This window comes from Eucyclogobius newberryi, unplaced genomic scaffold (genome assembly GCF_026437365.1).
Source record: "Eucyclogobius newberryi isolate DKJ021-1_F unplaced genomic scaffold, fEucNew1.0.hap1 SCAF_17, whole genome shotgun sequence".
Classification (NCBI taxonomy): Eukaryota; Metazoa; Chordata; class Actinopteri; order Gobiiformes; family Gobiidae; genus Eucyclogobius; species Eucyclogobius newberryi.
In genome coordinates, this window is record NW_027315801.1 from 21,744,000 (window position 1) to 21,771,264 (window position 27,265).

At 42.5% G+C, this 27,265-nt stretch overlaps 2 protein-coding genes across 4 annotated transcripts in view; one reads left to right on the forward strand and one right to left on the reverse strand.

The window, feature by feature from the left end:
* slc6a8 (solute carrier family 6 member 8) overlaps positions 1 to 6,732 on the forward strand; it is a 30,159-nt gene extending 23,427 nt beyond the window's left edge. For both annotated transcript variants that reach the window (XM_072449424.1, XM_072449425.1), the window contains 6 exons: positions 1,083 to 1,195; positions 1,365 to 1,502; positions 1,865 to 1,967; positions 2,047 to 2,147; positions 2,315 to 2,485; positions 2,742 to 6,732. In XM_072449424.1, the coding sequence (XP_072305525.1) occupies positions 1,083 to 1,195; positions 1,365 to 1,502; positions 1,865 to 1,967; positions 2,047 to 2,147; positions 2,315 to 2,485; positions 2,742 to 2,873 (758 nt within the window). In that variant the 3' untranslated portion in view covers positions 2,874 to 6,732. The remainder of the gene's footprint in view (positions 1 to 1,082; positions 1,196 to 1,364; positions 1,503 to 1,864; positions 1,968 to 2,046; positions 2,148 to 2,314; positions 2,486 to 2,741) is intronic.
* A 918-nt stretch (positions 6,733 to 7,650) lies between these two features.
* On the reverse strand, positions 7,651 to 26,788 carry bcap31 (B cell receptor associated protein 31). 2 transcript variants are annotated; one of them, XM_072449426.1, is made up of 9 exons: positions 26,630 to 26,788; positions 25,737 to 25,836; positions 24,156 to 24,256; positions 23,741 to 23,885; positions 16,128 to 16,263; positions 15,998 to 16,012; positions 10,974 to 11,097; positions 10,386 to 10,486; positions 7,651 to 8,222 (listed from the first exon to the last, which is right to left on the reverse strand). In XM_072449426.1, exons 2-9 carry the CDS (start codon positions 25,826 to 25,828, stop codon positions 8,196 to 8,198), a joined length of 741 nt encoding a protein of 246 aa, XP_072305527.1. In that variant the 5' UTR covers positions 25,829 to 25,836; positions 26,630 to 26,788; the 3' UTR covers positions 7,651 to 8,195. The 2 variants fall into 2 exon arrangements, with proteins under 2 accessions (XP_072305527.1, XP_072305528.1); XM_072449427.1 differs by lacking the exon at positions 15,998 to 16,012 and having other exon boundaries at positions 26,630 to 26,787.
* Positions 26,789 to 27,265: the final 477 nt, after the last annotated feature.

Below are 27,265 nucleotides of genomic sequence, written 5' to 3' on the forward strand. Positions count from 1 at the left end.
GCCTTGTTCCCATCAGTCTTTATTTTTATGAGTGTCATTATTTTAAGTTGTTGTGGTCCTACAATAAAAACGGCACTGCCGTAGCAAAAGAGTCATTTGTCTGGGACGCTAGTTTAGATGATGATAATTCACACACTGGATATGCTGCGTCACAGATCCCTCCCCTTTGAGTGTTTTGATTGGTTGTCAAAAAGCTCTCGGGAGAAACTCTAGCCACTGTGAAGCAGCATCAGACCAAAAAGAGAAAGTAGTTCTGGCTGGTCCGTGTTGTCCCTCCCCTCTCCACTGTGCTAACTGTACAGTTGTAATTTTAGCCTCGAGTCACTTGACTTAATGACATCAGGCCATTAAATTTAGCACATTTAGCACGCTGAACACATTTGAGCCTTAAGCTGCGGCAAACCTCCCACTCTCCTCTGACACCTGCTCTGCCCCTGCCTCCTCGTGCCCTTCTAGTTCCTTATATCCCTTATATCCTTGCTCCTTGTCTCCTACATCCCTATATCCTTATCCTTGTCTTCTAAGTGTCCCATCTCTTTGTTTAATTCTTTATTCTCTCCTTCCTTGTTTTGCAAACCTGTATCACTTTAGTCAAATACAGATGTATTTATTTTTTTGCACTTTGTACAGGAACTATTGGTACTTGAATGTTTGTAGTTTTTTTTAGTCCGCGATTTGAGAACGCAGGCGGAAGTGCGCATGTGCACTCGCCCGTGCGGACTGATACAACACACACATGCGTTTGTTTATTAGCGCGACGGATCGCATCACATCTCTCGTCTCCCGTAGATTTTCGTCCTCTTCTGAGTCAGCTCAAACACACTTTCTCCGTCTTCATTTTGTCCCGTACACTGAGGGAACTATATTATGATAGATCAATGCGCTTAGACACACGGAAACGTGCTGCTCATGGGGACGCGGCTGCAGGTGAGCGGTAGGTGCTTGATACGTGGCAGGACTAATCGCAGTCCACGCCACGAGGGAATGAGACTCAGATTAGGGCCAAAAGAATTGTTCATTCAACCTTTTAAGGCAACTGTGTTTAATTGTTGTTCATTTCTCGCTGTTGTGATCGTATCCAGGTCCAGGTCTGGCGTTCATCGCGTACCCAAAAGCTGTGAGTCTGATGCCCGTTGCTCCTCTGTGGGCCGCCCTCTTCTTCTTCATGTTACTCATGCTGGGACTGGACAGCCAGGTAAAAAACTCACCGGCATTTTGCTAGAGTCACATTCACAACGTATCACCCCTGTCTGCAGCATTACTTTGTACCCACGATGACCACAAATAGTAATTCATTTATATTTTATTCAAATGATTTGTCAGGTTTATGTTTGTCCATACTAATCGAGTGTGTTTGTTTTCAGTTTGTGGGCGTGGAGGGCTTTGTGACTGGAATCATGGACCTTTTCCCAACGCATTATCACCACAAGTACAAGAGGGAGATCGCTGTAGCAATCTGCTGCCTCCTCTGCTTCATCATCGACCTGTCCATGGTCACGCACGTCAGTAACTCCCTCTCTAATTCCTCTATAGTATGATTTGATCAGTCTTCCCTCCTCTTTTCACCCTTTTGTCTCTCCCCTCTTCTTTGGTTGGTCAGTTTGCTTCTTTCCAATAGGATAGGTTCATTTCTTTTACCTATATATCCTCAGCCAAGTCTCCTCATCTCGATTCCTCAGTTGTAAATACCAAAATTGAGTTGGAACTGTGCTTATTATCACCACTTCCTCTCTCGCCTGTTCCTCTGGTTTCTCTTCTGACCAGTCAATTTCTTTCTCTTCTCTTATTGGTCTCTTTCTCTGGTGTCTCTCCCCTGTCTGCCACTCCCTCTTCTGTTGTCTGATTGGCTCTCGTCTCTCCGCAGGGCGGGATGTACGTGTTCCAACTCTTTGATTACTACTCGGCCAGTGGAATGACGCTCCTATGGCAGGCCTTCTGGGAATGCGTGGTTGTGGCCTGGGTCTACGGTCGGTTCTTCTGTTAAACAGTTTTTACATGTTATGTTTTTCCAAATATTTATACAAAAAATATCCCGTATTTTTACAGGAGCGGACAGGTTTATGGACGACGTGGCCCGGATGATCGGCTACAGGCCGTTTCCCTGGATGAAGTGGTGCTGGTCATTCATTACTCCATGCGTCTGTATGGTAAGTGCTTTACACGGCAGTACTGTTTATTATTAAAGTCATAAACCAACCATGTAACAGCACTGGCAGTTGTGTAACACTTAACATTGTGTCTGTTCATTCTGGTTGATTTCTGCTTAATCTGGTCCTCTTTGAGTCCATGTAACTGAGTCTTCTGATATTTTTAGGGCATCTTCCTGTTCCACCTGGTGAACTACAAGCCCCTCACCTACAACAACGACTACATCTATCCGTGGTGGGGCGAGGTGATCGGCTGGTGCCTGGCCCTCTCCTCCATGTTGTGCATCCCGCTCAGTCTGCTCTACAAGCTGGTCAGAGCCAAGGGCAGCTTCTCCCAGGTACTGCACACATGCTCATTTATGTTCATGTATTTTCATGTTCAGCTACGGACATTTGGCCATGAATGGAAAATGCTTCTAGTTAGTTTTGGTCAATTTTCTGTCTGGATTAACGCTTAAGCCTTTTTCATGAACCAAAAGAGAAATATTAACCATTCAACAAAAACAAAAAAGCTCATTTCAGCATTGTTAAAAATAAGTGAATTTATTATGATGTTTCAGTTCACAGTTGATTGTTTCTCTGTTTTATCATCAGCGCTGGGCTCACCTGACCAAGCCCGTCTGGGGGGGCCATCACCTGGAGTACATGGCCCCTGACGTCAAGTCCCTCAACCCGATGGCTCCGGGAGATGACAACAAGGTCATTGTCTTTGAGAGCGTCTTGTAAAAAAAAAAAAAAAGACCCCCGCCTCCCCCCAAATCCCACGCTCCTCCCCCCACTCCAGAAGACTAAATGTTAATCGCTGAATGGTTGGTAATCGAAGATGCAAATTCTGCTCCAAACGGAATGATATGATCTTAAATGATGAGTTGAACAAGAGCTGAAACATCCTGGACAGAACTGTGTTATTTAAGTCTTTTTATAGAAACGCCAGAACAAAATGAATGCCATCATGAAAAACCGGGCCATACGAGATACAGTAACATTTAAACGGTTTGTCGAACCAAAATCTGCAACAATCTATGCAAACAGAGTCCAGTGGGAACAAGCGATGCTTTGAACTGAAATCATTCTGGGAAAGGTTATTCTTCTCAGTCATTGGTTTTGGAATGAAAAGAAAGCTCGGCCGCTGTTCACAAAGACGGCTCGAATGGCAGTTTTCCACCAATATTTCCTCTACACCATTTAGAAGATGCAGACATTTAAACTGCAGAACAAAATTACAGGCAACAATTGTATAAGACGGTTCAGGGACATGTTTTGTTTTTTGCAACACATTTTCCATTCTCGTTTAAGAGAGATGGCGTTTGTGGATTTGACAAATTCCGGAGCTACAATAAACACAAGGATAAAATGACTCTTTATTGAGCCGTTTCTGAGCCATATTTTGGAGTCGGCAAAACCAAAAATTCTCAATTTTTCAGTAATTATTGCTGCTGTTCTTTGTGATCGGTATTATGAGGCTAAATAGAATAAACATGGAAGGAATAAACTTCCATAAATGATTGTATGATAAAGCCTACATTGCTTGCCCTTGTCTGTATACGAGGATGAGGAACGGGAGGAATGAAGCCACAAAGTATGAATTAGAAGATAAGATCTTTATTTGTCCAACAATGGGGAAATCCCCAGTGCTGCAACACAGAAGCACAGAAGTATAATGCTAAAAACATGCACCGTTTTAGACCTGTCCCATCAGTGATTTTTTTTTTTTTTTTTTTTTTTAAATGAATTCACTGCTGTACATTTTCATCCACACAAAACATTGCACTAATTTGTTTTTAATGCCATCAATACACATTCAATCAATCAAATACACATACGTCTGTATATAAACACAATTTTTAATGCAATAATGATTTTGTGCCACTTATTTCCACTGTAAGCTGAGCGAGATGCTTTTCATGTAAAGCTTTTTACTTGATTATGTGCAATGAAACGACACTTGTGGCTGAATCCAGGGCACATTGTTCCTTCTGTACAGACTCGAGCAGGTCTTCTGGAGTGGGACATGTAGCAGATCTGAACTAAAAACATGGAAATGTCATTTTAAAATGAAAGTTTGTGTATTTTTGTTGAGGTTTGTGAGATGGCTGCTAGCTCTCTGTGCAGACAAACATATTTGAACAATATTTGAGGACTCTTTTTCTGTAGTTTAACAGTTAAATGCCAAGCACCTTTCCACTGAACAATTCTCATGTGTTGAAGTTCTCAAACACGGAGACCAAAGAATAGAACTGCATTTAACACTATTGACATGTATTTCATAAATGGATATGTACAAGTATTTCACTAGATACTTTTAATTGGAGCTGTGTGTGACTCTCACTGCAACGACTTGCACTAAACAACACAGGATGTAAAGAAATGTAATATTTCGGTCATTCAGTGACTCTGAACTCACAAAATATTTTTGTGAAGTCACAAAACACAGTCTCGTTTGCAGTTAAGTTGAAGTTGACATAAAATATTACACGATAAAACAAATTGCACAAAATGTTTGAATGAGATAAAGACTCGCGTCCTCTGAAAGTTGACTGTGCTGTATTTGGTGTGTTCCGGTTTTTGCTGTTTGTGCCAAACTCGGCTCAAGGTGCCAACACCACACCTACCATTTTGTTTTTCACCGAGTCGCCACTGAAAACGTGACATGACCAGCGACTCGAGTCTGGCCTTTATCAGATTAAAAATTTAAAGATTTTCATCAATTTATGAAATATCACATTTTTGTCCAGTTTCCAAAGTTTGTGACTCGGTGAAATCCTAGCGCTGCCTTATGTCATTGTCTTAACTTTAAAGCCTGGAGAGGTTTCATAAGTTTTGACCAATGGTTCTTGTTTCAACTGTTGACTTTGTTCTCCACCAATCAGAATCCTGTGCTGACAAATCAGTTCATCTCATGCGTTTGCACATGTTGTAAAATAATGTCGTGCTTTGGAACAAAGTTTTGTTTTACATGTGGAAAATGACAGAGATTTATATTAAGTATATTGATATCTAAGTATTATTCTATATTTGATGCAGTATGTGATTATCTCAAAGGGACATTTTCAGCTGAACGTTGGCTCCAGACGACGCACACCGAGCGACCTACAGGGTTTCAAAGTATAACAGAATCATTCTAAAATCGTATTTAATCGACAGTCGTTTCTCAGTGTTAAGATAATGAACCCGGTCACTCGAGTGGGCGTGGTCTGTGGGGAACGAGCAGCGAGAGCAGGATATTTTGGAGTTTGCTGCGATGCAGTGATGAGGCTGAATGTGTGGCTGACACACTCTAAAGGGATTGTTTTACCTTTAATTCCTCTTTTACAAAGTGCTCAAATGTTTGACAAAAATAGATTTAGATTATTTTAATATTTGTTTTTTTATGTCTTGAATGAAATCTTTTTCTAAAACATCATCAGCAGTGATTACACAATACTTTAGACTTTGTTATATTTTCAGATCTGCAAAACTAAAGGTTTACATTTAGTTGGGACAAAACAGACCAAGCAATTTGTAACAATTAAGATACTTATAGATCCATAATCAACAAATCCATAGAGTGTATAAAATATAAACTAACAATTTCATGTAAAACGACAACGCATTTTGTTGTGTTTAAAAGGAAAATTATCTACAAAATCGCAGAGTAAAAGTTAGACTGTAGAATTCTAAATTTAGATCATTTTCAGACCTAATCAAAAGTGCCACTAATTGTCTTACGCAAACTTTCTAGACTTTTTTTTTTTTTTCTCATAAATGAATGTTTGTTTTAGGTGACATTATGTTTTGGATTGAAGCCAGTGAGGGTCAAAAGATTAAACTTATTACAGAATATGCAGTCATACTTCTAAGATTGTAATGAAGTGTACATTTCACAATTCAAATGCATTTTGTCTTGTCTGCTCTTCACCAAAAAATGTTTACAAGAATTGCATCTTTGAACGAAACGCAATTTAAAATAAGAAAAAACTTTGCAGTGCGTCCAGTGTCTTTTCCAACTAAACCACTGCAAAACCTGTGACACTCAAAACACATGGTCAGAAATCAAATAATGAAGTTTTTTTTTTTTTCTGAATTTGGATCAAGATTTGGTTCAAGGATACGGTTCGACTGGAAACATGAATTTACTGTAATCGCCTGAATGTGAAAAAGTCTTCCATGAGCTGTTTGTGCATTGTAGCTTGTCTGTAAAAATCAGGACTCAACGTTTTCTCTACAACTGGAAATAAAAACGTCTAAAAAATAAAGTATCAGAGAGAATTGCTGTAATCCGGTGAGACGGGTGTGGGATTAAATCGACTGTGACCGAATCAACATGTCTCCAATCACAACACACTTTATTCGTAAATATTCTCTTTCTAGAAACCTTCAGTCACATTTCAACCTAATAGTGTATTCAATAAAAGTATTTAAAAATCAACTTAAAACAGTTCTCGCAGCCCAATTTGAAAGCGACAAGTAGAAATATGGCAGTACCGTGGCTTTGACGTTGAGTCCTGATGTCACCATTGACCTCTGACCCCTCGAGGGCCTCCATTTTGTGTGCAACTGTGATAACCTCAGACTAAAACATGCAATAAACTAACCTCACAACAAACAGTCTGTGCTTCGTTTACTCTGAACCAAAGGCTAGGAATAGTGTAATAGTAAATCATGTACTTCTGAGTAAAATGTCTTGCAAGGTGACACGATGGCTGCTCAGGCGAGGTTTAAACCACACACTTTCTGGCTGGTGGGCAGGAGCTCCAAACTGCACTGGTCTGAGCTGGTTTAGTCTAATTTTAGCCCCGGCTCGTTGCAGCTGTTGGTCCAGAGTCCTAAATCGAGCCTCGTCAGATCCGTGACAAACGCCGACTCGAACATGCACTTTCAGGATTTTTTGGGGATAAATTCTAGTCTTTTAAATTAAGAATAAATCAATCCAAAAGATACGGAGGCCCTCTGGGTTCACATGAATTGAAAAGCAAAACAAATGGACAACACAACCAAAAGTCTGCAACAAAATACAATTAACAGACAACACAACTACCGTATTCTCCGGACTGAGTTGCACCAGTTTTGGCCGGGGTGTGAATTATACTTATTTATGCTTTTATACTTATACTCCAGAGCGACTTGTGATATTTGTCGTTTTCAACCGCATTTCATCCTCGAGTGCAACTTAGTTTTTTTTCTTAGTCCAGAAAGTGCTAAAACAGAAGTAAGTCACAACAGACTTTTGCTTGTGTTGTCTGTTACGTTGTTTTGCTTTTTAATTGGTTGTGAACCCTGAGGGCCACCGTAAAAAGCAGAATCAAGAGAACAAATGCAAGATTGGATACGTTTGACCCAGGACTAAAGCACAAATAAACAGAACATAATCTAGGCAAAACAAATGCATTAAATACATCTTAAAAGTCTTAAATCCAGAAAATCCAGATCCTGCATTTGTTTGTTCCGGACATTAATATTGAAGTCCTGATCAAACAAATGCAGAGCAGAACAACAGCGACAAAGTCAAAATTAGTCAAAGCAAGAATGTTTTTAAACCGTTTATTTGATTTTGAAAAGCACACTATACAGTGGAATGAAATATGAAGAGCTAAACTCACTTCATTCACATTCAGGATGCGATTCTCAGAATTCCTCAAAAACATTGACCAAAACATGATCAGAACCACAAAGATTTGGGCTTTGGTCTTTCAACGTAGGAAAGGGAATCTTAAAATCAATTCAAACAAACTACAAATAACACGTTCAACCAAGTGACATTATTTGGAATGAGTAAAGTAGATAAGACAATCGTGAAATGTCGGGGAAAAAAAGAACTTGAAGAAAAATATTGTGAACAAACTTTAACGTGAAAGTGTCACTAAACCGCTCCAATTCAAGTGGGAAAAAAATAGAAAAAAGGATATAAAAAATAAAGGAACCCTCAAAGAAAAGCCCTCCAACACAGAACTGGTCTGCTCCAAAAGTCTGTGATAAAAGTGACGAGTCCGTGTGAACCAATCAGAGCGCAGAAGAACAATGACACGTGCTGTTGTCGAGCAGGAAAGCAGAGGGTGGCGATGTGAAGCTTCAGTCGGATTTCTTGTCACTTGTTGCCTGAGAGAGAGAGGGAAAAAGTAAAACGACTTTAATAAGAACTAGGGTTACGTTTAAATGCTTCAGCCCACCCCATGCCCGCACCGTGCCCATATCATGCCCGCCCCAGGCCCGCCCCGTGCCCATATCGTGCCCGCACCGTGTCCGCCTCGTGCCCGCCCCCGGCCCGCATACAGTAGAGTATTTATACATAGCTCAGTGAAACCAGAGCCTCAGCAGCTGCTCTGCTTAAAGTAGTAGTAATTATACACCACTACTGTATTTACATGAACAGGAAATATTATGTCATGACGCAAGCGACCATCAGGCCCAAGCTACTTTAGTCAGTCTTTCTCTGCATCTTTCTCTGCGTGTATATGTACGAAAAAAACGTCCTTTCCCTTCAAGTCTGTCGCCCCCTGTTGGCGACAGTGGAAAGTTCAAATGGAGCGCAGACGACACCAACACATTCAGAGGTCAAGCTGGGGATAGATCATAGATTTTAGGGGAGAAATTGGTCCGATGCAAATGCCTTGAAATGAGCATCAAACATAATTTCGTTAAAAGGTAAATTTTCGGTGCCTGCATGTGGCGTATTGGTTTGTTCTATTGCACATATGCAGTGTTGTGGTTTCCCCTGCAATGACTGTTTGCAGAAAGACTCCACCATTTCAGGCAACAATGGTCCATGTACAGTAAACAAAAGACTGTGGCTGAAATGCATCATGGGTTGTTTTAAGATCCCAGATGACGTGACACTTTTGACCGTTTGTTTTTCTTACAACCGACACTTCTTTGTCTTATTTGTTATTATATCAGGAATGCCATAAGTACCTTTTGTGTTTTTCATTTACATGTCATACGTGTTTGATCATCACTCTAGGGCTATGCAACATAAGGCCTGGGGGCCAAATCAGTCCCTCCAAGCGATTTAATACGGCCCACGACCCATTTTCCAAATCTGTTTACTTGTTCAATCTGGGTTAGCACTAGTTTAGACCTGGTTGGTCAGGTCAGGTCGGACTGACCTGAATGCAAATTGTACTCTGAGAAGGGCTTGACCTCAGACAGTATGCAGGTTGTGAAATAGACCGGGGCCCGGGGCCCGTAAGCAGTCAAATCTCCGGCGGGCCTGCGGTTTGAATTAGGAGGGGGCCCGTCGTGCCCCTGTATCTAAATTCAGTTAAAACTAGTTAAATTCAATTCGTTTTGACAGACATGCCCACTTCGCAGTCTCCTCGCTTCTCATTGGCCGAGCGGTGTCCGTGATCTAATTTCGTTGAAAGCGGGCATCTGATTGGCTGCTGCGTTTGTGTCACGTTCATGTGTCCTCGGAAATGCCCGGTCTAATTTTGCGGCAAAAGTGAAGACTGAATAGCGGATTGAGTAAAGTTGTTTACAACAAAAACTGTGTCGATGTGGAAGTATCTTGAAGGGGGAAAACCCCCACCACCCAAAAGACAAAAAGTTACAGAAAAAAAAAAAAAAAAAAATGATGAGAAGACTGAAAGGGACAGTAGATGTGGTGGGACACACCTTTCCCCTGCATCAGTCTGACAGGAGCAGGATTATTGTACTGCACCGTGTTTGGCCTTTCCTCAAAATGGATACAACAAGCCACAGGTATTTATTTGACAAGCTTTGGTATTTAACAGAACTCTTACAAGCTACTATTTTAACAATATTGTTACTTGATTTGTTCCCTGACAAGAAGATTATGATTCAGAATATTTATTATAAAAACATAAAAGATGTGTCTGTACTCAGGTTATTTTGTAGACTGTGATTTTATTTATTCCTGCTGCAGAACATACAAGATCTCCTCATGTCAAATGCTGTATGCAGTATTTATTTTATATATTATATTAAATTAAACAGTATTGAAAGATCATGATCTCTGGTTTATAGGAATTCAGTATTTGTGTTCTTTCTTCATATCAAATAAAAGATAAAAGTACTTTAAATTGTTTTACATGCTAATAAAGAGGTTTAAAACAACTAATTTATCTTGTTCCTATGACGCCGCGATGCTGCGCGCGCTTGTGGGCCCCTAACTTTTTTAGGTAGGGGGCCCCCCTGGCCCCTAACTTTGAAAATCTATTTCTCAGCCTGGTATGCAAGTGTTGGGACCCCTTTGTTCTGGTCGCACCGTTATCAGAAACAAAACTAAATGTATGTCCGCACCAGTAGTTTGCTGTGCTCCTCCAGCAGCCGGTCGTACTCCACAGTCAGGTTCTCAGCCTGTTTCTTCATCGCACGAACGTCACTGTCCGACTTCTGCAGAGCTGCAAGAACACAAAAGCATTAGACCTGCTTTTGATCCGGTTCAAGCCAAAGTTTAGAGCCAGTTTAGCAGTTTTAGGGGAGATAAATATTTGTATTTGTTCAGTTCAGCTCGGGTCGGGTCAACAGCACAGAGTAAACTAAAAAATGATTTCACCGAGACCGGGGTCATTCAAGACGTGGCCCGCAGCCCGACCCACTCACACTCACACCCGAGTGTTTAGGCAGGTTTCCAGGGACCTGCTAGGAAATCTAAAATTAGTTTTTCACTGTTAAATGGCCTCATCAAAACACATCTGAAGGGTTTTTGTTTTGCACGTTATTAATGGTAAATATTAAACCAGTCTCCCACTGCAGAGATATTAACTAAACTAATCACTTAAAAGAGCTGAAATGTGGACTAAACCACAAATACAATTGGACCTTGGTTTAGTTTTAGAACTGCTGGTTCTATGGTCCTGGTTTAAAAGTGATCAACTTCATTTGTACCTTTCTTGGACGAGTCCAGTTCTTCTTTGAGAGTCTTCAGTTCAGATTTCAGGCTCTTGTTCTCCTCCTGGAGGCCAGCAGCCTTTCCTGCCTCTGGGATGTCGATTCCTGCTTCACGCAGCTTCTATTCAGGCACAGAAAAGACAGATCGTGGGTTCATCCGTTCATGAATATGCTACAGAACTGTAAATGGCAATAGTAACAGCAGCAGGAATCGAGGCCCCGGCTGAAATTTGTGTTTTCCAGATGTTGGCAACGAGTTTTTCAGCCCCTGGAACCATTTGGATGAAGATTCTGTGAAAGTGGGTCAGTGGAGACTTCTGACTGTATAATGTCATTTATAGAAAAGAGAAACGACTCCACCCGGCCGCACAGACAGGTGTGAATACCAAACGCTCCTGACCACAGCTGCTTGGAAAGTACCCGACTGACCATGAGTCACCTCCAGAAACAATCTTGAACTTTAATACTTCATAATATTTATACAAATCAACTACTTTACAGCCACTACCACTGTTCATACCACTTTCTTTCACACAATCATTTCATTTTATACTTTAATATTGATGCGTTGCTGAGGTAGTGTAAACGTGGTTAGAGGATGGAAGAGGAGACTGACTGAAGGTGGGGCCAGTGTCTGACGGGTAGAAGGTAGGGCCAGTCTGAAGGTGGGGCCCGTCTGAAAAGGAGACTGACAGTAGCAGCGGTGGGGCAAAGGAGCTCATAAACTAGATTTTACGGCATTGAACGCAGTCCAGAGCCGAGTTTGGGTTGTAATTTTTATGTAAGGGATTACTTTAAGGGTAAAACAGAAGTACAGTGCCTTAATCTTTTACGTCAAAAACAAGAAAATCAGAACTAGTTAATTTTGAACATTCTGTTAAGTCTTGGAAATATTACATAGTTGTCTTTGCATCTGTACCAGGGCCAAACCGATTTGACTTTATTACATTACAAACTGGTGCAGCCCCTTTAACAAACTTGACTAAAACCACTACTATTCTTACGTAAATTCCAGTAATTTCTGATTGGTTCTGCGAAACATGGGCTCTTTCCCTCACAGGATAAACATGAGATCATTCATGGACCAATACAAGTCTACGCCTTGGATTTGCACCACTGAGATGGAGTAAGTGGTCAGAAGATTTAGATTATGCGGGGGGGGGCCGTCCAAACTGGATCGCGGACAAATTCTTAGGTGGAACACGACGTCTTGTTATGGGTTGAAATTATTTTCACGTTTCAGTGAAAGATGTCAGTTGTTAAAATTAATGAGGCAACAAATCATACTACTACCGTTCACAAACAAGTACAAATATGGAAATGATTAGTCAATGACTTGGGGGGTTGGGGGGGGGATTAAATTATAAAGAAAAATAGATGAAATTGCAATATTTCAACAGTGTTTCTAAACCAAAATGAGAACAGAATCAAGAATAAACTTAAATTAAAAAGGCCACTAAAAAGATTCATGTATGCGTTTTGATATATACGGTAGTTGTGTAAAATACTGTGGGCGTTTTATGCCAGATGCCCTTCCTAACACCACCTTAAACGCTAGAACATTTCAGTATAAAAAGGGAGGTCAGAGGAACAAGTTACCGGCTCGTGAAATGTGATTAAAAAAAAAAGTATATCATCTATTAAAAAGGTGTTCCTCCATTGAAAACACAAATATCCAGCTCAAGGGTCACAGGTCACCCCAGTTACAAGTCACATGGTCGCCGCTACAAACAGAGCTATATTAAATCTAAAAGACAGGCCTGAGCCGCCTCCAAACAGAAAGGTCACACATTAAGGCGGAAGGATTTATCGCACGGTGTCCCGTCTCACGACATGTTCTGAAATACCTGGGATTCTTGAATTAGTTTAGCAGTTTGTATTTCAGTCGAACGAGCTGGTCGTGTTGTATGTGAACGTCGTGTGCTCATGATGCAAAATGTTCTGATAAGAGTTTATATTTAATGTGTAATGACATTTCAAAAACACTGTCGAATGCAGTTACAACACCACAAAATAGTTGTTGTTTCAATAATATATGTAGCAAGAATATTCTAAAATTATTCTGGAACGGTGTTAACATTTTCTTCAGTTTTTATAGCCGTTCTAGTTTTAGCATCGTAATATACTTTTTTTTGCCAACTTTACTTTGATCAGAAATTTTGTATTAAAATCCTAATACGGTATTTTTCTAGATGTCACGATTTAGATATATTTTTCAAAACAACATTCACATATTCTCAATATTCAAATATTGCATATTGTTTAGAGCAGGGGTGTCACACACAACAGCTCATGGACGGAGAATCAGATGTGACCTTACTGCTTTGAGGGAAGTTGCCCCCTGTGCCACTGGGCATGGCATTCACAGATGCACATGTCCAGGGGAAGTCATGATTCCAGGAACACTGTCCACGTGCACACACTTGGTGTAACTGATGCCGGAAGGCTCCTTCTTTCCTCTGATATATTTAACTCTTTACAAACAGGGCTTTCCTCAGCGCAAAATGTCCAAATGGAAAGAAACACTGCCCCCACGCCAATACTCTAAAGATTATTACAGAGATAACAATAGTGTTTGTATTTATACCAGAACCAGAACACAGCTGCTCGGGTCCGGACTAGACTAGACTGTGATTGTACTAATGTGTGAAGCATCATCACATTAGTCCTGTTCTCTGTCCTCTGCACTGGCTCCTGTGGCTCAGAGAATAGACTTTAAAGCAGCTCTGCTTGTGAACAAGTCTCTCCATGGCCTAGCACCAAAGTACATCTCTGACTCTGAGGACCTCAGGGACCGGCCTCCTGTTGGTGTCCAGAGTCAGGACTAAACATGGACCGGACTCCTGTTGGTGTCCAGAGTCAGGACTAAACATAGACCGGACTCCTGCTGGTGCCAGAGTCAGGACTAAACATGGACCGGCCTCCTGTTGGTGTCCAGAGTCAGGACTAAACATGGACCGGACTCCTGCAGGTGCTAGAGTCAGGACTAAACATGGACCGGACTCCTGCAGGTGCCAGAGTCAGGACTAAACATGGACCGGACTCCTGCAGGTGCCAGAGTCAGGACTAAACATGGACCGGCCTCCTGCTGGTGCCAGAGTCAGGACTAAACATGGACCGGCCTCCTGCTGGTGCCAGAGTCAGGACTAAACATGGACCGGCCTCCTGCTGGTGCCAGAGTCAGGACTAAACATGGACCGGCCTCCTGCTGGTGCCAGAGTCAGGACTAAACATGGACCGGCCTCCTGCTGGTGCCAGAGTCAGGACTAAACATGGACCGGCCTCCTGCTGGTGCCAGTGTCAGGACTAAACATGGACCGGACTCCTGCAGGTGCCAGAGTCAGGACTAAACATGGACCGGACTCCTGCAGGTGCCAGAGTCAGGACTAAACATGGACCGGCCTCCTGCTGGTGCCAGAGTCAGGACTAAACATGGACCGGCCTCCTGCTGGTGCCAGAGTCAGGACTAAACATGGACCGGCCTCCTGCTGGTGCCAGAGTCAGGACTAAACATGGACCGGAGATTTCTGTGTTTTGTGATTTGAATGCATGTTTTTCCTTTTTTGTGAGGCACCTTGAATTGCCTTGTGTATGAAATGTGCTCCACAAATAAACTTGGCTTTTAAATGACGATTAAACTGAGGCATATGAAATGAAGAATAACAAATGTGATGACAATTTTAGTGCAAATGAAAACTCTTACTGATAAAACTATTGCCATAACTATCAAATATAGTTTAAAGGTGCACTATATAACCTTTCTGGTGGAGGGTTCACTATTGTCCGTGATTACACCACAAGGCTAATTTACAGGTCAGATCCCAGTAACAATGAATGTTTTCCATATATATATTGAGCAATATTAAAAAAAACAAAAACAAAAAAAAAACAAAAAAACGTGCTACAGCAAAGTCTTTATGTAGATCAAAGGACAGCCTCCCACAACTTCAGTGACCCGACCTTTCACCTCTGTGCCTCTTGACCTGGCATCCCCAGGTCAAGTACAATTATTCTGCAGTGAAAGTGTGAGTGTGATATTCCCTTCAAAAACAACAACACTTGCTGACAATTAACAGAGTGGAATGCCAATTGCTGTAGACCACCTGCCCAAACATGATGGCTAAAAGAAGTCCTCTGCCCTCCCCGTGTATGAACCCCTTTAAACACCTACCATCCCCATGTTGGACGCTACGACACGCCCTTATTACACGTGACCATTAAGGAGAGCCAACTTGTATAATCTGCATTAAAGTAGCTTCAACACTTAGTCGCCTTAAATGAGACTAAAAGACGAAGGTCAAAAATACTCAAATGTAGGAACTGGTGAGTAAACATAAAAGAGTAAATAAAGAGGAATAGTGACAGACAGTGGTGAATACGAGTCACATGGAGCTGATGCACAGGTTACATTTAGAACTGGATCTTGTTTCATGGTTTCCTTCACACCAAAGTGACACTAACCACACACTGCCCCCTACAGGAGACAGGGGGAAGTCAACAATTGGCAATTTTTTGGAACGAATGCAGAGCAGCTATGGCAACACTGAATAAATGCCACGGCGGAGTTTGCTTAGCGTCATATTGTGGAACAGGCAAAGCAATAATATTTTCCACGAGACAAGCAGGTAGTGGGCACAGAAGAGACACAGACTAGATGCTCAGGAGGCATAATCTACAGGAGATTCTCTGGTTGAGGAAAACAACATTTAATATCACGAGTAAGATTTACTGTAGGTTATAAACTTGTGACTCTGGTCTAGCGTCACTGAATGCCACAGTGCGGTTACACGCTGTGCAAGAATTTACCTTTTACATTTCAATCTTTTAACAGAACCACCAGACACCCTGTGACTTCAGTAGAATAACAGAGCAATGCTGCTTCCTACAGGTGACAAGAGGAGCTGCAATTTACTGTACACATCTGTTAACTGTTAAACATGATCAACAGTGCTGCCACCTTGCAGGGGGGATTGCAGCCTAATAAGACTAGAAGCCATGAGGTATTAAAAACTGTTCATTACCTTCAAATCCAATCGCTTAAGATGCAGGAAAATACAAAGAAATACTAAAATACACAAGTAATAATCAGAAAAAGATCTTCCAGATACATTGTGTAGTGTAGTTATAAATATACGATGTAGAGTGCCTTACCTCCTGCAGAAGCTCGTTCTCGTCCATGAACTTCTTGGCGGCAGAGCTCGCTCCTACAGCCTGTTTCTGAAAGGCCTCGTTGGACGCCATCAGAGTGGCCTGCTGGGACAGGAGAGTGGCCAGTCTTCGAAGCAACCTGAGAAAAGAAACCAGACACATACTTTATAAATCCCACAGGTAATTCTAAATCTGGCAGCAGCAAACCTAACAAATATATGTAAAGTTAACAGTTCATCCTCTTGCGCTCGTCAGCTGGTCGAAGGGACGCATCGTGAGGACGTATGGCCTGTGGGACTAACCACTTGTCCATGGAGGCAACAGTCCGTCTGCAAAGGGACTTTCCTGTCCACTGAAGGAGCGGTGCAGGTGGTGCCGAGGGTCGTCCGTGAAAGACAGGAGTCGTTTCAGGGCTGTTTTCTGCCACAGATGTTAGAGACTCTGCACCCACTACAGAACCCGCCTTCCTGACCAGCCCATCCAGCTTCAGCGTCCTTTTTCTGGCAGATAAAGGACTTAATTTGCCTAAGGAAGCACAGCCTGCCCTGTCTCTTTCAGTAGATAATGTCTGTATTCACAGAGCAGTCTAGTCTGTGGTCCAGCTACAGGCCCAAGTACTTATAGGTCTCTACAACCTTGATAGTTACAGGCTGCAGCTGTGGTCTGTGCCTCCTGAAGTCCACCACCATTGCTTTTATCTTAGAAGTGTTCAGTTGAAGGTGGTTTGCCCTGTTCCACACTACAAACAATCTAGGGTCGATACAATACTATTAAATCAAACCATGATACAAGACAGTGATGAATTTCCAATATGAACGGACGGTTAGATTATGATTTACTTTTACAGTGTATTGCAGCTCTATGAAAACACACTTTTCCCCACTCACTCCTTCCACAAGGACAGCCTGCCTCCATCATGCTCTGAGTGACAGCCAGATTTAACCAATCACAGTGAAGCGAATCCTTGGAAGCATTGATAACATTTACATGTAAAATCTTTGATTTAATTCTGGGACCAGTCCAACCTTCATTTATCCAGCGCAGTTAAGAGTCTACACAGCTCGGACATAAACACACAGGGCCTGACTGACCCTGGTGCACTGACATACTGGTGACGTAACAAAGTCCCCCCCAACACAGTCTGTCACACACACTGCTTTACAGGAGAGGCTCAGTGACGCACAGCTCATTCACATCCCCAAGGACATTTCTGACCCCATTTCTCTGCACTAGAATACAGGAAGAGGTTTTGTTACATCAAGTGAGTGCGTGGTGAAGTGACGCTCGTATATTTAGATTCTGAAAGGCGAAGACAGCCGATGACAGACAGTGGACGGAGTAGTCTGGGATCCATCCGTCATGCATGTCCAGACCAAATAGCGAGAAGAATAATATAGCTTTGAGTGGACACACTGCGTACAGTTTAAAAGGAGACGTGTTAAATCAACTCTAACTGAGCTTTTAGCCTGGTTAAAACAGTCTTTTCGTCATCATTAGTTTACTCAATGTTGTATTTTGATTGATGCCTACATGTTTGAGTTAATCCTGTACTTTCTCCTCTGCTCTTCTACACGTACACAAACTGCTGCATCTCCAGCCACAACTCCGTAAAACTGATCAAGGCTGCGGACGACACCACCCTCATCGGGCTCATCTCGGACGAGGATGAATCTGTCTACAGGAGCGAGGTGGACCGGCTGGTGTCCTGGTGCAGAAAGACTTCACCACAACTTGAGACCACCCAACATCAGCACAATGTTTGTAAAAAGTGGTTTTAAGGAGGTATATTTGCCCTTACAAAGGGAGTGTCTGCAGAGCCGCGGTGCGCGGCTGAAACAGCCATGTTATTTTTGTGCCGGCAGCGCGCCGCGGCTCCTGAAACAGCGCCGCTATTTGATCGCGTTTTAGCGCCGTTTTAGACCGCGCCGGGTTAAGGTTAGGGTTAGCCATGAGGCTATAAGGGAAATGCCGCGGTCCATGAAACTGCGCGGCTATTTGACCACGCCGCAGCTCTCCAGCCACGACCTTTTACAAAACATAGCACAAGGACATTACAGGTGTGGCCATCGCACACAATGTAGTTTCACTCACAAAACAAAGACCTTCAACCACCCTCAGACTTAAAAAAAATCTTCCACATCAAGGGGATTATTTCATGAAACACTAACAACGTAATCTATTGCTGAAATGTCCATGCGGCTTGGCCTATGTAGGCAAGACCACTTGACCGCTGAAAAACTGCATTTCAGATACAAACAGCCCAGAGGAGATATACTTTACAGAAGCAGAACACAGTATGAGCACACAGCGAGAACATGCATTATTTTGGATCTACACACTTGACACTCGTAGTCCCAGGGGTCTAATGAGGATTTTGATTTGAGACCATCGAGACTGATTACCAACGCTGACATTACTCCAGTGTGGGCCATTTGTCTGTATTTTGCAGTGCTGATGTTAAAATGGGTTCCGTTCTTCCACTTCTCACTTTTTGTAATATGTTCTTTTCCCCCAAAAAACATTTGATGGTGATCATAGTTTTTTTTTAATAACATAAATGTGATCACATGACCACTCATCAAGCCCTTATAAAACGGGTGTATTCTGAGCTACATTTAGTCTGAAGACGGGCAGCGCTGAAACGTCACTGTGGTGAGAACATCATCGATATCTCTTTGAAGCTAATAGAGTTGTGCGGATCATCTCTTTTCTTTATTGGGACTATGTTTTTGTGATCCTGAACACTCATCTTCAGGACGGATGTACATGTCTAGCTCCTCTTCCATTTCTATTACTAAGCCGTATTAAATCAATATTGCAGTTTGCAACGAACAAAATGTAAAATGAGAAGTATTCTAGAGGTTTTAGTATGTGTATGCGTGTCAACAGGACACACTTTGTTTGCCGTTTGGCCAGGTTGAAATGAGATGTATAAGATATTCCTTTATTGTCCCACATGGGGAAATTTCATTGGTGCAACGCAGATAGATACAGAGGTAGATACAGAAGAACAGATCACTTATAGGAAGTCTGAAAAACACTTTCAGTAGAAGATCTCCTATAAATAAATAAAAACTCCCATAGACAAATAAATAAATACCATTGCATGTGATCACGACAGTAATTGCACATGAATATGTGTCACGACAGCACATAGATTGCACATGAATTTCACAGTAATTGCACATAAATTGCACATGAATTCCAACAGCAATTGCACATATGACAGAATTGCACATCAGTATTAGGTTGGGTCAGTATTGCGAGTGTTCAGTACTAACAGTTTTTGTTATAAAGTCTGACAGCAGCAGGAAGGAAAGACCTACGGAACCTTTCCTTCACACATCGAGGGTGGATCAGTCTCACTGAAGCTGCTCTCCAGAGCGGAGAGAGTGTCCTGCAGGGGGTGACACTCATGGTCCAGCATAGATGTGAATCTAGCCAGGACCCTCCTGTCCCCCACCTCCTGCACCGAGTCCAGAGCACAGCCCAGGACGGAGCTGGACTTCGTGATGACTCTGTCCAGCTTCCTCCTCTCCCTCTCTGTGATGCTGCTGCTCCAGCAGGCCACACCGTACAGGATGGCTGATGCCACCACAGAGTCGTAGAAGGTCTTCAGGAGTGGCCCTGTCACTCCAAAAGACCTGAGTCTCCTAAGGAGGTAGAGCCGACTCTGGCTCTTCCTGTACAGTGCGTCTGTGTTATGAGTCCAGTCCAGTTTGTGGTTCAGATGAACACCCAGGTACTTGTACGAGTCCACTCTCTCAATGTCCCGTCCCTGGATGTTCACTGGTAAGGGGGCAGTGGGGTGGCGTCTGCGGAAATCCACCACCATCTCCTTGGTCTTCCCCGCGTTGATGAGGAGGTGGTTCCGCTGACACCAGTCCACAAAGTCCTGCGCCAGTCCTCTGTACTCCTTATCATCGTCGTTCGTGATGAGTCCGATGATGGCAGAGTCGTCAGAGAACTTCTGCAGGACACAGCTGTCCGTGTCATGTCTGAAGTCTGCAGTGTAAAGGGTGAAGAGAAAGGGCGCGAGGACAGTGCCCTGGGGCGCCCCCACACTGCAGGTCCGAGTGTCAGACACACAGTCCCGGGCTCTCACAAACTGGGGTCGGTCTGTGAGGTAGTCCAGGATCCACTCTGCCAGGTCATACTCCACACCAGCCGTCTCCAGCTTGTCCCTCAGGAACAGCGGCTGGATGGTGTTGAAGGCGCTGGAAAGATCGAAGAACAGAATCCTCACAGAGCTGCCAGGCTTTTCCAGGTGAGAGAGAGAGCGGTGCAGCAGGGAGATGACGGCGTCCTCCACTCCGATGCCAGACCGATATGCAAACTGCAGCGGGTCCATGGCTGAGCTCACGGTGGAGCGGAGGTGGTCCAGGACTAGCCGCTCCAGTGTCTTCATCAGGTGGGACGTGAGAGCCACTGGCCTGAAGCTGTTGAGGTCTTTGGGGCGCGGTGTCTTAGGCACAGGGACCAGACAGGAGGTCTTCCAGACCTGTGGTACCACCCTCAGCTTCAGGCTCATGTTGAAGACATGCTCCACAACTCATCTGCGCAGGACTTAAGGAGCCTGGGGCTGATGCCATCAGGTCCTGCTGCCTTCCTCACTTTAATCCTCTTCAGCTCACTCCTCACCTGTGCTGCTGTGACAGTCAGTGGTTGGCAGGGGGACCATGTGCTGGGGGGATGGGTGAGTCCAGGCGAAGTGGGGAGCTGATGGTCCGGGGCAGATAAGCGAAGAGGAACAGATGCAGGGCATTGTCCAGCTGTGGAAGAGGGAGCATGCAGCTGTGCAGGGGGAGGGGCGGGTGACCGATCAAACCTCAAGAAGTGAGCATTTAAATCATTCACCCACTGTAGATCCCCCTCTGTCTGGGCAGGGGGGATTTTGAAGCCCGAGATGGTTTTCAGGCTCCTCCACACTCCCTGAATGTTCTTTTGCTGCAGCTGCTCCTCCATCCTCCTCTTGTAGCCGGCCTCAGCCTGCCTGATCTTCCTCCTCAGCTCCTTCTGCACAGTCCTCAGCTCCTCCTTGTTCCCTGACCTGAAGGCTCTCTTCTTCTCCTTCAGCAGAGCCTTCAGTTCACGGTTAATCCATGGCTTGTTGTTTGGAAAACACCGCACCGTCCGGGAGGGAACAATGTTCTCAAAATGTTCTCAATGTTCTCAAAAAAGATCAAATAGATTATAGCAGTAATTTCATTAACGTCAACATTGTCAAAAGTGTGTTGAATTAGAAATAGTCTTTAAAAATGGAAGTTTGTGAATCCAGCAGAGCTTTCACAGACCTGGAGTAGAAACTATTTGCGTCTCTCACGCCCTCATGACTGACCCGGTCAGAGGGGAGGGTCTTTACAAATAGTGACAATATTTGTGAAGGGCAGAGAATGGAGTGTGGGGTGTGAATGGGGGAGGGGAAGGTAGATCTATGAGCTGAACACATTCTACAGCTCTAGTTAGACCATGAATGAACTCACAGCCCATTCATGACATTAGTGTCAGAGCAGATACAGGAGGAGAGGGGGAGGTACTGATGAATGGACGAAAGGAGAGAAGACTGCTCAGCTGCTGCAGTTTTAGTCTGAGCTGACAGAACACATTTCACTGCAAGACTGAGAAAGATTTTGTGCTCAGAGACACTGGATCCAGAGGAACCGGAGAACTGAAGAGACAGGTGAGGAGCGCATGACTGACTCACTGCAGCTGGAAGAGATACAGCTCCCTCTAATGGACATGGAGAAGAAGTGCAGTGTGAAGGGACCAGAGAGTGGAATGCAATCCTAGTGATGCACCCGTTTCTCTGTGAATTTGAGTCTGATAAAACCCGTTGGCGGGTTAACGTGTAGAGAGCATGTCAGTGCAGTCATCACAGTCCATTATCTGTGTGTGTGAGCCAATTTACCAGTGTCTGCCTTCATTGCTCAGGGCCAGATCCTACATGTTGCAGAGCTTTCAGGTGCTTTTTCAGATTGAAACAAAACCATAGTCCAAATTAGGCAACATTTACATTTCAATACGCAACCTCGACAGGCCTCGACACGGTGCAGTTTGAAAAATAGATACTGTGGTGGGGGTTGGAAAAACCCTGACCACCATCACTAAAAACACATCCAATGGTCATTTTCCATTTAAAACTACATTAAAACTCACCTCTGATTAAGGGTGTTTAGTACAATTCATTCAGCAGAAGTCCACTATGTTTCTTAGTACTTTTCCCCATCCCATTTTTTAAGATAAAGATATTCCTTTATTGGCCACACATGGGGAAATTTTGTAACACACGTAAGCCTCAGTTTTTGTTGTGATAGATAAAACCTGCATTTCTCTGGCTGGTTAATCTGAAAGTCAAACAAGATCCTCTGACTTCTAGGGCAGTAGTTCCCAAAAAATGTATTTTAAGATTTATTTATTTTTTTAATTTCCCCAACAGTATATGTTTTGTGAAATAAGTTCCAATACTAAAATAAATAATTCAATAATTCAGGGGGGGTGCATGTCTTTGAATACAAAAACAAGTGTATGGTCTTGGCTGGCCAGACTAGGGATGGTATATTGGTTATCAGATATCGATGCGTTTCCCCATATAGTGGTCCAATATTAGCATATTAACCCAGCTGATAAAGTGCAATACCCTTTGAATTAGTTCACTGCATTTCCCCCGTTACCACGGTAGCCGTAAATCTCTCGATACTTCAGTCAACCCCCCCATGTGGAAGCGTACGAACAATTAGAACAGCTGCGCACCTTTGGGTAGATGGGTGTGACATCAGGAACAAGAACAGCTGCAGATGTCTCCGCTGCATTCATCACAGGTTTTGAGTGAATTTGTTTTATCTTTTGGCTCAGAATAAAGACTGGATTAAAGTTTACGGGTTGTTCCGTCAGAATATAGCAGTCCGTTTTCTTCCTCAACACTTTCACAACCAATGTGTAACATCACGGAGTGATAGTGGTTTTGGAGTGAAACTGATATTACACATTGACCTGAATATCGGCAGATACCGATACTGGACCGATATAAAGAGCTCATTTTCAGAAAAGGGGTCAATGTCACAGTTACGTTCTTATAACCTTCATATTAACGCGCCATTCATTTCTTATAAATCAATTACTTTCGATATTTGATTTTAGAATTATTAAATGTATAAAATGGCTGGTGCCCCACATAACTATTAAAATATGATCAATAAACTTACTCACACTGCAGTGTGTCATGTTTGAAACCTTGGTCCAATTCTATATTGATATCAACTTTGAATGTCACCTTCTGTCATACGTGGGAGAACATGAATAACACTACATAACAGTAATAATAACAGTAACATTAGTTATTGTTACTGTAATTCTTGTCCAAACAAACCTCAGCTGGATATGGGTTTCTATTAAAGTTGGGGTAAGTTACAGTTGCTTCAGTGCATAAAACATTCCCCTCTACCTATTAATTTGCATTGATATAAAAAGGTTAAAACCAAAGGATAACCCATGATTCATACGATCCATGATTCATAAGATACATAATGCACTGACATAATGCACCCCTCATGCACCCACAGACAGATATATGGTTAAGAGACAGCTGTAGTTTATGTGTTGATGCTCAGTTTACTCACAGACACAGTAGTAAGGCGAACCCTGCGATGTACTCGTTCCTCTGGGCTCGGAAAAGCTTCATGTGGATGTGTTCAATGGCCGTAGGGTTGTTGGACAGATCCACTTTGTCTGTGACACTGTATTTCCTCACTTCCCTGAATGCATCTGGGAAGAAAAGTGTTCTTATTTTTACACCACCATTTTATATTTGATGTAATGTAAGCATTGGATGACATCACACTAAGTACTTGCCATCTGTTTTTAATGGCCAAAATCTCAATCCAAATTCTCATTACCTCATTAGACACAACTGATAAGTTGTGTGTAACAAATATCAACAGCAACACAATAAACATATTACATGCTTTGAGCCGAGAGGCTCAGTCTGGTGTCCAGATCAGCAGGTAGGATTTACGGAATGAATACGAGACTCACCGATGAGAAGGAAGACTAAGATGGCGATGGCCACCATGAACCAGGTGTTTCCATAGAGAGCGATGGTCTGCACTAGACGAGACTTGAAGATCTTACTCCATCTAAACAAACACGTTTACAAGAAGATTACATAGTGATTTTGGAACCAGATACCAGTACACAACTTGCATTTCCTATTTTAGTAAATGTTTTTAAAAAGTGTCAAGTTTGATGCAAACTAAACATTTTGTCTAGAGCAGGGAATGGCAAACCTTTTGGCTTTGGGTGCCATTTTGAGAAGTTCACGCCTCAAAGTGTGACACGATAGACTCAGTGAGTGACATAAAACTAAAAAAAATGAATCTGGCAATTCATTCAGTTGCCACATAAGTTTTTATATACTGCTTTTAGAGAAGCTCATTAATTCACAATCCAATTATCACACAAACTCTACCCATTTCTTCCGACATGGAACAGCCTGACATTAAAAAGGGGTTTGGGGGAGCTTCCGTGAAGAAAATTTGAAGTAAACTGAAGTAAATCTCTGCATTCTGGTGCTTTTTGGTGCAATTTTTGCATTTAGCTTATTCCATTTTAGTTTGAACTGAAAATAAATCAGATTATTATGATGATGAGAAAAGCTAATTCTACAGTCAATGTCACCTACTTGTCTTTAATGCTGTGTTGCTCTCTGGCCTTTTCACAATAAGACTTTCAGCAGCCACAATACAGTCAATTTATTTAGGCCCCAATGAAGCGTTTGGCTGTTGATGGCAATACTTTGACAACACACAGTGCTGTAATGCAAAGCTGTTTCACCACAGCTTCAGACAGGTCCAGGATAAAGTCATAACTACACAGCACATTTTGGGCACAGTTTATAATTAAAGGACAGAATGAAAGATGCAGTGCGGCTGCATAGGGCCGTTCAAACACATAAGACAGGCCTCCATCACACGACACACAAGATACACAGCTCTTCCACCGCTAAAGAGCATGCGCGCACCATCTGCTCGCAGCCCCTGCACACACCAGAGGAAAGACCCCAAAGCTGCGGTGGGCACAGAGTGAGAGGATGAATGATCATCAGAGTGTCGTTACAGAAGCGAGGTGAGGCATAGATTGTTGTCTGACCATTTTGCTGTGTGCCACTCCTCTGCATGCCCACGGTGCCTAGGTTCTCTAGCCTCTAAAGTCTAGGGTGCTTTTAAAAAAAAAAAAAAACGGATGCATTTTCATTGCTTTCGGAATGACCTCCCCCTTCTCCACATGAACATGGAGGTTCAAAATGTGTTAAATCTTTAAAGTCAAAGGAGGGTCGTAATTATGTCCTTGGAGCACTGTGTGTGAGATATAAGGGTTTCACTGTTTGAGCCACCATTGCAGATAATTTGATTTACTGCACAGGTCACACACATTTAACTACATTTACTATTTACAGACCAGGCAGAAGAAAGCGCTGTGTGTTCCGAATGAAACACAATTCATTCACTCTAGTCCCGTTAAGAGCTTTTTTGAAGGGGAGTTTCTTAACCCGTGTTTCGGATCCTACACTTTATACGTTTACATTCAGATGATTTGTGGGTGTAGTTGATCTTGTACCTCTTTGGGGAGATGAATGGGATGCACAAAAGCAGAACTAGAAATACTTCAACATAAAGAAACGTGGCCACAGCCGTCCACTGGAGACTCATCTTTGCACCTGAGGGAAGACATAAAATATTACAAACTATTGACACAGGTTTATCAGTTCCACGACGAACTACTCTGGTATTTTTCACTTTAAAGTTAAAATATGTCGTACAGACTTGCAAAATGCTTGTCATGCAGGACACAAAACAGCTCCTGCAAGAGGGTGACACAATATAATCTGGGACTAAATCAGGACCAAAAAAAACCCTTCTCCGTGCATCTCCCAAAGTAAACATACATGTTACTTTTAGCATGATTAATATACTGTGAACATCATGAACCCTTCTCGTGTCTCTCTGAACAGACCACATTGAGGGTCACAAAGGGAGCGTGGCAGCGCTCAAACTCCGCAAAACCACAGCCCACCTCTGCGCCTTTCTACTAAACTTCGTCTAATCACTTTATTCTTTTGAGTACAAACTTGTGACCAAACCATTTTATCCGTTTCTGAGACGGTCAAAGCCGCTGATCTTGGTTATGAGTAAATCCGCGTTTACTTACATTTCTGCAATATCACTTATGTTTGAGGCCAATGACAACACAGTATTCAGAAAGATAAACTTTATCCGTACAACCACACTAAAGGTAATCATTAACAGCGTAGACTTTGTAAATAACTTCCTATGAGTGCAATTAGTTGAGAAAATACAAGGTAGCTACGTACGTACTCGGAGTATCTTAAACTTCTGATGTGTTTTCAAAAATATACCACAAAATTAGCTTAGCATCTAGCTTCAATTTGGCAGTAAAGGTTAAAATAACATCTTTAAAGTGTTATCTTAGCGTGAAGATGTTGGACCTACCTGTAAACTTCACACCAACAAAGGCAAAATCATGCACTGACAGCTGCTCGTTGTTTGACGCCTCTGTTCAACGCGTTAGCTTTTAGCTTCGTCCGGAGTTTATGAACACTTCCGGGGTACGTCAGTAATGGCAGCTCATCCCGACACATGATTGGACAAAAACTGATGAGCGTGCTGCGTCACCCTGGCAAGCGTATTACGTCACTTGGCTCTTGCAACTTTGCTGCAATATTGTCTTTGAATGTTTTTATATTTATTTGACTTCGTTTGCAAATATTAAATATTCAATACGTATAGACTTTCCTCTCTAATTTATAACAGTTTGTGCTGTGACATTGAAAAGTGATATATCAATTCCCCTTGCCCACCTAAAAATAAACGTTAAAAATACATACATTAATACATAAAAAACAAGCGTATTTTTGTTTTTAATGCCCATAATGTATGTATTAATGTGTAAATGCTTTTATTTGTTCACTCGGTTTATTCACCTTTGTCTTTCTGAGAAATAAAATCGCATTTCAACATTTATTCTCGCATTTATTTGACATAAAAAATTCCCGTCAGCTATAATGCATTTGATTCACGATATCTACTCCCTTTAGCCCAACATAAGCAACACGAAAAAGCTCGTAT

Excerpts from the sequence above, each read along its gene's own strand:
- bcap31 (XM_072449426.1), bottom strand. The coding sequence starts at position 25,828 with ATGAGTCTCCAGTGGACGGCTGTGGCCACGTTTCTTTATGTTGAAGTA. Across the intron at positions 16,264-23,740 it reads TTCGCCTTACTACTGTGTCT|GTTGCTTCGAAGACTGGCCA; the intron begins GTGAGTAAACTG and ends TTCTTTTCTCAG. Across the intron at positions 8,223-10,385 it reads AGGAGCACAGCAAACTACTG|GCAACAAGTGACAAGAAATC; the intron begins GTGCGGACATAC and ends TCTCTCTCTCAG.